This window comes from Corvus cornix, chromosome 20 (genome assembly GCF_000738735.6).
Source record: "Corvus cornix cornix isolate S_Up_H32 chromosome 20, ASM73873v5, whole genome shotgun sequence".
Classification (NCBI taxonomy): domain Eukaryota; kingdom Metazoa; phylum Chordata; class Aves; order Passeriformes; family Corvidae; genus Corvus; species Corvus cornix.
In genome coordinates, this window is record NC_046349.1 from 5,661,819 (window position 1) to 5,671,107 (window position 9,289).

General features: G+C 55.0%; 1 protein-coding gene across 1 annotated transcript; it reads left to right on the plus strand.

Moving 5' to 3' along the window:
- The first annotated feature begins 1,210 nt into the window (after positions 1–1,210).
- On the plus strand, positions 1,211–2,000 carry LOC104687758 (caltrin-like protein 2). Its single transcript, XM_010397014.3, has 3 exons — positions 1,211–1,320; positions 1,494–1,655; positions 1,831–2,000. The coding sequence occupies exons 1-3, from the start codon at positions 1,257–1,259 to the stop codon at positions 1,833–1,835; spliced, it is 231 nt and encodes a 76-aa protein (XP_010395316.1). The 5' UTR covers positions 1,211–1,256; the 3' UTR covers positions 1,836–2,000.
- Positions 2,001–9,289: the final 7,289 nt, after the last annotated feature.

Sequence of the window (9,289 nt, forward strand, 5' to 3'; positions counted from 1 at the left end):
GTGGCACCTCCAGGGGCTGGATCAGTGCAATGGTGGGGGGCTCAGGGGCTGCACAGAGCATGTAGGAGTGATACTGGCCTTTTGCTGCTCTTTGTCCCCACCTGGTTGCGACATCAGGGGCTGCCCCTTGCAGGACTGGGTGGGGTTTGGCTGTGGAAGCCTTCCCCTTCCTGGGGATTCCCAGAACGGCTTGGGTTCCTGCCAGCCCCAGAAAGTCCCACAGAAATGTTTTGGGAACCCCTTACACAAGCTGAGGGGGGACATTGACCAATTGGTGGGAAATGGAGTAACTTCCCATTGCCCAAGGGCACCTAAAGAAAACAGATTTACCTGGAGGCCAGGGAAGGGTTACAATTTCCTTGGGGGGGAGGAATGGGTTGAGGCTTGAAGAGTGGTGGGACCTTTGCCATCCAAACCAGGAATACGGCCCCTAATTCCACAGCCATCAAGAGTTAGGGCTCAGTCAAGTTGTCCTTGTGCTGCATCATGGCTGATGATAGGGCCGGAAGGAGTGGATTATCCTACCCCAGAGAGGTCAGCCACTTTCTTCCAGCACCAACCTGCTTCCTACATGGCAGTAGCCACCCAGAGAAGATGCTGGGGTTCAGGTGACATCCCCCCCCTCCCCCCCGAGCTTGAGAAAGACCCACCCTTGGCTAAGCCAAAGGTGTTTTCCCCACACCAACTTACACTCCCAGTGGGGCAGGAGTTGGGAGGGTTTGTGGCTGGGGCAAGTTACCCCTGGGAAAAACTTGAAGGATCATCCCTGGGAAGGCACAGGCAGACTCATGCTGATTTGGATCATGCTGTAAGGTTTGGTTTGCAGGACCATGTGGAAGCAAAGTACAGAGGGAAACCATTTAATAGACGCCCAGAAGGGAACATGGTCACCAGAAGGGTTTCCCCTGGAAAAGGATACCGGGAGAAGATACCTGCCCAGGAGAAAGCAGCTCCACTGCCTCCAGCTTGTCAGGGTGGACAATGCCCTGGCTCATCTCGCCCTGGCTTTTTCCTCAGCCCCAGGTGTAGCTGCAGGGGTCGGTTGTGCAATGGAATAGCTGCTTTTTGAGCAATCAAACAATCCCCTTTGAAACTTGCGCAAAAGGCTTGTCCGGAAAACACAATGCAACAGGCAGAGGAAAAAAGTACAAACATTGGAACGTGCCCAGCTCTTTTCCCCACCCCCATCCTCCCCAAGGGTTTAAATGGTGGTGTCCCCCACCTCTCACGCTCGCACCTCTCAGGGACACGGCAGTATGAAGACGGTGGCCGCCCTCCTCCTGGTGGGGATGCTCATCCTCTGGGCAGAGCTGCCAACAGGTAGGAGATGTCCTAGGATAAGGTACGGGGAGGAAAAGCGCAGGTGCTGGGAAGGAGCCACGTTTACAAGGATCCTGTGGGAAGGGGAGCGGGGAGGAGAGGGATGTTTGCCGGACAGCATCTCCCCAGGGCCCTTCAGCTGCCCTGGAGCAAACCAGTCTCTCCTCCTGCAGGCAGCGCCTGGTCCTGTCCCCCCGTCCGCTTCATCTGCGCGCTGCACAACCCGCCGAACCAGTGCCTCGTCGACCGGCACTGCCCCCGCGGCAAGAAGTGCTGCCAGTCCTTCTGCGGGAGGAAGTGCCTCTCCAAGCCGCCGGCCATCCCCGTCACCTACGGTAGGAGCTCGGCAGCCCCCGCCCGCTCGCGGGTAGCAGAGCGGGGTATGATGAGGGTGGCTCTGGGCAGGGAGCTGTGTCCAGCTGCCAGAGCCCCCCAGGCCAGGCTGGTGGATAAACATGTGGGCTGGGGTGAACACAGACCCAACCTCTTTCTTTCTCTCCCTTTCCTCAGTGTGAGCTCCAGCTCCCAGGATAGACTGAGGGTCGTTTCAGCATTCCTATTCCACCTTGGCTCCAGGATCACTCCGTGACAGCTGCCGCACAGCGCTACGTGCCATCCACTTCCCCTCTCCCGGTGCTTCCCCACCGCTCTTTGAACAAATAAAAGAGGCTTTTCCCAGGGGTGCTTGTGGTGTGTGACTCCTTTCCCCACCTCCTCCCTCCTCCCTCCATCCTGGCACACAGTCTGACTGCTGCTTTCACCCCAGAATTTCTGCTGGGGGAAGAGGATGAAAACAGCCTGGCTACACACGTGCAGTGTGGTTAGGGGCTGGCTTGGGGGAGAAAATCCATCCAGAGGCATACAACCTCCAGGAGGAGGGAGCAAGGGGAAGAGACTGGAACAAAACATGACAGGTTGCTTTAGGAAGGCTGGAAGGCTGCAAGGGGCCCTGGAGAGCAGTGTGTCCTCCAGGCCCCTCCAGCTGCACAGGGCTGTGGAAGGGAACTGACCCTGCCCGCCCAGGGGGATACAGAAGGCAGAGCCTCCCTAGGAGTACCCTACTTGGGGCTCATCTGGAGAGCAGAGGAGGGGGGTTACACAGACCCAAACCCCAAGTGGTGCTGAACCCCTCACTGAACCTAAGCTGGTGGGGAAAATTCAGCTGAAGAAACTTGCCTTGGAAAGCCTCAAGCCAGGGCAATAAAATCATAGCTCCAAGGGGTTCTCGTAATTTTTGTACAGCTGAGTGCTGGGGACAAAAAATTCAGGAAATGCCAAGAAGCATCAGCAGAAGAGAGTGTGTGCAGCCCGAGGGACCTGCTGGCCTCTGTGCAATAGCAGAGCCAGGCACGGCCACCATGCACTGCAGGGGCAGAGCATCACCCAGCCTAACGCCCACAGAGGGCCTGCCAGCCCTCCCCAGCCCATTGCTGATACCAGCCCTGCATGTCCCATTCTCAACAAGCCCAGACTGGGGGAGGAGCTTGGTCCGTCTGCACACACCGGAGGGAGCAGAGAGGAGCTAGTGCTGCGTGAGAGCTGAGCTAATGATCCCCCCGGCCAGGCACGGGCAAAGCGATCTGGAGAGCTGCACCAGCTGGCCAGATTTTAAACCACCCACAAACACAGCAGGATGAAGACTCTGGCTGTGGGATTGACACCTTGCATGGTCCATGGTAGATGCTGGAAGCTTCCTGGCCGAGACTGGGGGGAGCATCTGCGGGAGCGAGTCTTTCTATGGTCACGTCTATGGAGGTGACTTTCTCCCTGTGGAGGAACTAGAAGGAGGCAAAACTCAGAAATTACTCTCACTGAGAAGGAAGAAGTCCTAGAGCGAAGAAACCAACTCTTTGCTTAGCCTGGCCACGGGAGGGCAGAGAGAACTGGAGAGCTCATGCAGCACTGAAAACGCCAGCGATCGAGCAGGGACAGGCAGAACGAGACCGGGGAGCTCGTCAGCCAAACTCAGCGTAAAACCAGACATTGCTTCTGCCCAGTGTAGTGTCCTTGCAGGGGAAAACTATCCCTGACACCAGCCCAACCCTCTGCGCAGGGAGAGCTGTGCCGCACAAGCCGTGGGACGAAGGAGGCTGAGCCCCAGCGCTCCCCCAGCCGTCCCCGCATCCCGGCACGGGGCTGGCGGCAGCCAGGGCAGAACAGAGTGATTACACCTCCCGTGGTCATTAGTCACAGATCACAACCCTCCTCCTCCTCCATCAGCACCAGTTATTATCAGCTATTAAGCAGGCATTTCCATACATCTGGCTAATTTGATAATGCTGCAATTATCTTGGTTTGTTAACAAGATTAAATTGCTAATTGGTTTGATTAAGCACAGAGCTGCAGGCATGGGGTGCCTCTCAGCTGGCCCCGCATAACCCGATGGATGCCGTGCCCAGGGCAGCAGCTCCTCTGCAGAGACAAGGAAATGGCAGGGAGGGTTCATCCTCCCAAAACCTGCTGCCTGATGTATCCAGATCTCCCTGTAAGAGGTCCCTCTTCCTGCTCTGAGACAGCTCTGCTCATGTCACCACTGTCACCCAGCTACTGGCCCAGGGAGGCAGGAGGAGGTGGCTTTGGGCCAGAGGATGCTCTGGGGACATCCAGTCTGTCTCAGTCCTGCTGCTTTCTGTTTTGGAGCCCTGCAAGTCAGAAATCCCAGAGGCAATGCACCAACTGTGCCTCCACCTGCAGCTGTGTCAACAAATCCTCTGCCTTTCTCCTCCCAGGCACAGGACCCTGCCTCCTGTGCACAGCATTTCCAGCTATCACCAGCTGTACTGGGGAGTCTGGGGAGCTCCCAGCGCTGGATTAGACTCACCTCTACCCCCCATGCAGCAGCACTCACCTGGGAGGAGCTGGGCAGTGCACCAAAACACACACAGGTCAGGATCAGTGATTGTGGTAAGCTCCTGGCAGTGTGCATTGGCTGAAATCCTGTGGATCCGGGTCTCTGGGGAGGAAGGGAATTTCCTTCCTTGTCCTAGGTAGCTGCCAGCAAGACAATGGGAAAAGCAGTGAGTGCTGTGCCAGAGAGATGTTTCTGATTCTTCCCACATCACCTGTTTCCCCAAGGCCAGAGCAGCCTGGAGATGAAGGTGTTCATTTTCTCTGCCTGGGGTTTACCACAGCTCAGGACTCACTACTTCTCCTGGGACAGGCCCACCAGGTCTGATGCTGGGAATGTGGGCAAAGGCTGCACTCAAGGACTCAGCTTTGAGTTAAAAACATCCATCATGGCACATCACAGCAGCAGCACCACTGCAGGGCAGGCAGCAGGTCTGGCTTACTCCATCTTCCCTCAAAGCAAAGGTTTTCAGGCCACTTTTGGACAATTCCCAAAGGAAACATCCAACACTCCCCAGCATCCCAGGGGATGGAATCCAGAGTGTCTCCCCAGGGATCCATCAGCATCACAGAGCATCCTTGCTCCACACAATGCCCTTTGTTCCACTCCGAAATGTACACAGGACAGAGGATGGAGAAGTCAGGTCTCACCCACAGCACAGCAGAACATCTTTAATATTTTCTTGGAGCCTCCCCCTGCAAATGTTTTGGTCTGGCTCGGAAGACTGGGTGGTTGGGGTCTGAATACAGAACAGTTTGGTGCTCAAGGATGATGTGAGACCTTTTCAAGAGATGATTCAAACCAGCCTAATAAGAATTACTACAGCTTTGACAACCTTTGAAAGGGGAGGGTTATTTAGTTAGCCTGGCTAGGAGTGGGAATCTGTAGTCCCAGCAGGATCTCAGCAATCACATCAGTTCCAGAGGAGAAAATACCCTGGGTAGAGCAGATCCACTCAGCAGCAGCTCTGCCCTTGGTCAGGAGCTATGCACAGCCCTCATCATTCCTGCTGAGAAGCAGCAATATTCCAGGAGGGAAAAGGAGTCAACAGCATTCTGCTCCCCACCATAAAAGAAGTATATATGCACCTCTGCAGAAAAACAAACCATCCTCACAGCTAAAGGTGAACAAATGTATGAATTCACTCTGTGCTTTCATCTGTGGGATGCTTTATACAAACTCAGCTCCTCACCTGGACCAAGACCCTCTCCAGTGGCAGCGATAGCGTGGTCTGGGCCAGAGCTGTCTCACACTAGCTGATGCCCTCCAGCATTTTCTTTCTGAAGACACAGGGGTGCTTTGGCTTATGTGGCCAGGATACACCAGTAACCTTTCCCAGTGCCCTCCCACCCTCGCCAGTGAGCAGCAACACGGGACACTAGCTCCCACCGTGCTGGGAGGGCAGAGGGGGATCCTGGGGTTACACAGTGGAGGGAGGCAGCGTCTGCCACCAGGGAACCTTTGGGAGCAGGGATGGAAGCTGTCCCTTCTGCCTGGCTCTGGCACATCACCCCAGCTGTGCACTGCCCCCAGCCCCCTGCATGGTGGAGAGCCCCAGAGCAGTGGGGGCTGGCAGGGGATGGAGCCACGGCTGAGGGATGCCAGAGCAGCCCGTTGTGATTTCTCTCCTGCCTAAATTGCTGCCAAAGCTCACAAGCTGCTTGTGATGAAGCCCTTCAGTCTGGCAGGAAACAGCCCTGCCTGCCCCAGCCAAGAGGCAGCAGAGCTGTGCTGAGCCGCTTGGCTCCATCCCCCCTCCATCCCAGCAGGAATCCTCAGCAGGCTGCTCTTTGCTGCAGCTGCACAAGGTTGCGCACACCCAGGAAGCCTTTCGGATGCTGGCAGCACTTCCCTGAGCTGGGAAGCCAAAAGGAAGGCAAAATGATGAGGCACTGACAGTACCCTGTAGCTGAGGGAGATCCCTACATGCCAGCAAACCTTTTCCCCATGCAGAAAGAGAGAAAAAGAGACATCTCTTTCCTCTGCAGTAAGCCACAGTGCATGAAGACACATGTGAGAGCTCAGCAGGAGGCTGGCAGTGGTACAGGCAGGGCAGCTGGGCTTCCTTGTGTCCCATGGCAGGCAGGGCAGATGGGCTCCATCATCCCTGCCCTCTCCGTAGCCCCATCTCTCAGCAGGGCACTCCTTCCACAATCCCTGAGAGAGGCTGATGTCTGTGTTCAGCCAAGCAGCTGGGATGTTCCACAAATAACAGCCCTGGCAAAGGCTGGTGAAACACTCAGAGACTCACATGAAACAGTTTGCAGGGAGGAAAGCAGCTCCCATAGGCACCAGCCCTGCGCCAGCCCCTGCTCAGGCATCAAACTGCAGCACAGATCTCACCTCATGGCCCACACACGGTCATAAACTCACCATCACTCCCAAATCCACCAGCACAGGAACAAAGGTACCTGCACACCCCTCCCAAATGGGGCTGCTCACCTGCAGAGAGCCCCTCCCAGCTGAAATTGGTGCCTCCCTAAAGCAAAGTGTTCTGGAAGAGGAGCATGGGCTATTTATGCTATAGGGCAGCCTGACGAGCTTCTCTCTCTCCCCAGCTCCAGCCACAGAGGGGAAGCCATTTCCCAGCTCCTTTGGGTCCCACCAGCAGTGTTGCATGGGGGAATTCCTGTCTCTTCAGCCCTGCCTGTGCCAAGGCACACACAGATGCTCCTTTCCCTGACATTATGTAGGTTAATAACATGCAATGTGATGGCAAGACACAGGGAACCGCAACGCGATGTCAATATTTAGCTTTTACACATTTGGCTAATTAGGAAGCAACCTGTGATTCCCTGAGAAGGAGGCAGGGCTGCTTTGCCCCTCTCCCTCCCCTTCTGCATGTTCCCCGTTGGGATGGGATAAACGTCAGCTCCCTATTTCTGGAGTTTGCTGGTCGCAAACGGTCTGTCCCAAAATGCTATTCCCAGGCAGTGGATGTCAGAAATCATTATACTAAATAAAGCTTCATGAATGATTCATGAGGCTGGATTTCACATTAATCAGGGAGAGATGGGCAAAAGCAGCAGAGCATCGCAGACCGCCCTGTCGCGTTCCTGCACAGCCGGGTAAATGGGGAGGTTTGGACCTTCAAGGCACAAATCAGAGATATGGTGCTAATCAGAGGAGCACCCTGGTCCCAGCATGATTAGAGCCTGACCCAGCAGAGACGGAAAGAGGCAGCGGACTGGAGCCCAAATACCTTTCTGCTTCAGGAACTCCTGTGACTCGATTGTGTTAATGAGCCCGGGGCAGCCGGCTGCTGCTCTGAGCATCCCAAGATGCACGACTGCTTTCTGCACGAGCTTGGGACTCCTGTACTGATTCCCTGGCTCTGTACACAATGGCCTCTAAAAATAGAAAAATGCTTTCCTGAAATGTCATCAGGAGCCTCTTTCCAGGGCTCAGGCAAATGGGGCTTCTGCCTGGATGCCATGCTGCATCCCAGCAAACCAAGAGGCATCTTCTTGGGACACAAGGGCTACTTCCACTGCTCCAAGGCTTTGGAAAGAAGGTAGATGTGTCCTCTCTTGGTACCTGAGTCTGCCTAAAACAGCAAGCCCTGAACTCTGTCAGGATCAATGAAAGAATGACAGGTACCCTCAACATTGCAGCTGGCAGAAGGAGGTAATGAAATGTGGGATCATGTGTGCATTTTGCAGGAGCAAGTGCCTGTGCCTCCCCCAGCCATCCAGACTCAGCCAGCAATCTCTCATCCACTTGCATCCTGCATCCTTGGCTTCTCCTCTGCTGCTTGCTCAAAGATTCCTGGTAAAAAACCCTAAAAACTACAAAAATGTAGTGACAAGCAGCCAGGATGGCTGTACAGGGGGAAAAATCCATAGCCAGCATAGCAAGCCTGGGCTCTGACACGGAGACAGCAGTGATTCTCCATGCAGCAGCACAGGAATACCTATCAGGAGACTCAGAAGCTGTCAGACACCCCTGCTCCCTGCTGCCGTGGCTCTGCAGCCTTCCCAGGACTGGCAGTGAGTCACCAGCCCTGAACCACAGAACCACGGCAGGGCTGATCCACTGCCAAGGGCACCTGGGCGGCTTAGGGGGCCGCCTGCTAGTCTGGCCCCCCAGAGCCACCCTGCAGCCCCGGTGCATCACACCACCCCCCAGCGCTCCAGCATCTCCACCCCCGCATCCTCCTCCTTGGACTGAGGTGTCCTGCCCACACTGGGATGATATCTACAGGAGGGAGAGGCAGAGATGGGATGGAGGAAGGCAGCAAGTCCCCAGCATCCTTCAGAGCTTCAAGACCTGAAGACAGTCTGGCAGAAGAGCTCTCTCACCACCCCCAGCACTGCCTGAGCCTTCTGCAGAGAGCCCAAAAGACAGCATCCTTGCAGAGACAGGAGAGCAGACCCTTCCCTGCACTCAAGCATCTCCACCTGTAGTTGTTCCTGCATGTTCATCCCTGACAGCACAGAGGCAGCTGGAGGCAGAGCTGGAATGGGAGGGTGCTCACCTAGAGGCTCAAACCACATGGGCACTTCCACTTGCAAAACTACAATAGTCAAAATTCACCAGCAATTCATAGTTTTGAAATTTTCAGATTTTGAAATCACAGCTGGCAGAGACTGAAGAGCCCCAAACCCAGTGGCCACTCTCTGTCTCCAGTTCTGGTGGAGGGGCAGAGCCTCAGGGCAGGTTTTCTGCCCCTGCTTCTACCAGTGCCAGGCCCTCACCTGTGTTTGCTGTGGGATGAAATTATCCACAGGATCAGAGAAATCTCACGGAAATCACCCTTTAACTTGATTCCCTTATTGCCTGAAAAGACTGATATCCAATTTGCCTCATTGTATCATTTCTAAATTCTAATTTCTAAGGCATTTCTATGTGCAGTGCAGCACAGGGGCAGCTGATGGACCTTCTTGCTCCACCCAGTCTGGCCTTGCTGGCAGGAATCAGAGGCCACCTCTGGTTCCCTCTGTGGCCATGGCCTTGGCTAGGCACAGCTATCAAAAGCAAAATGCAGGGCAAGTGTCTTCACTGCACAAGCCTGCGGAGAGTCAAAGATCTGCTGCACTCTTGGTTACTCGCATCATTCAACTTGCAGTATTGTAAGATTTAATTACAATTAAAATTATGCTTCCATCTTCACCTGTCCCT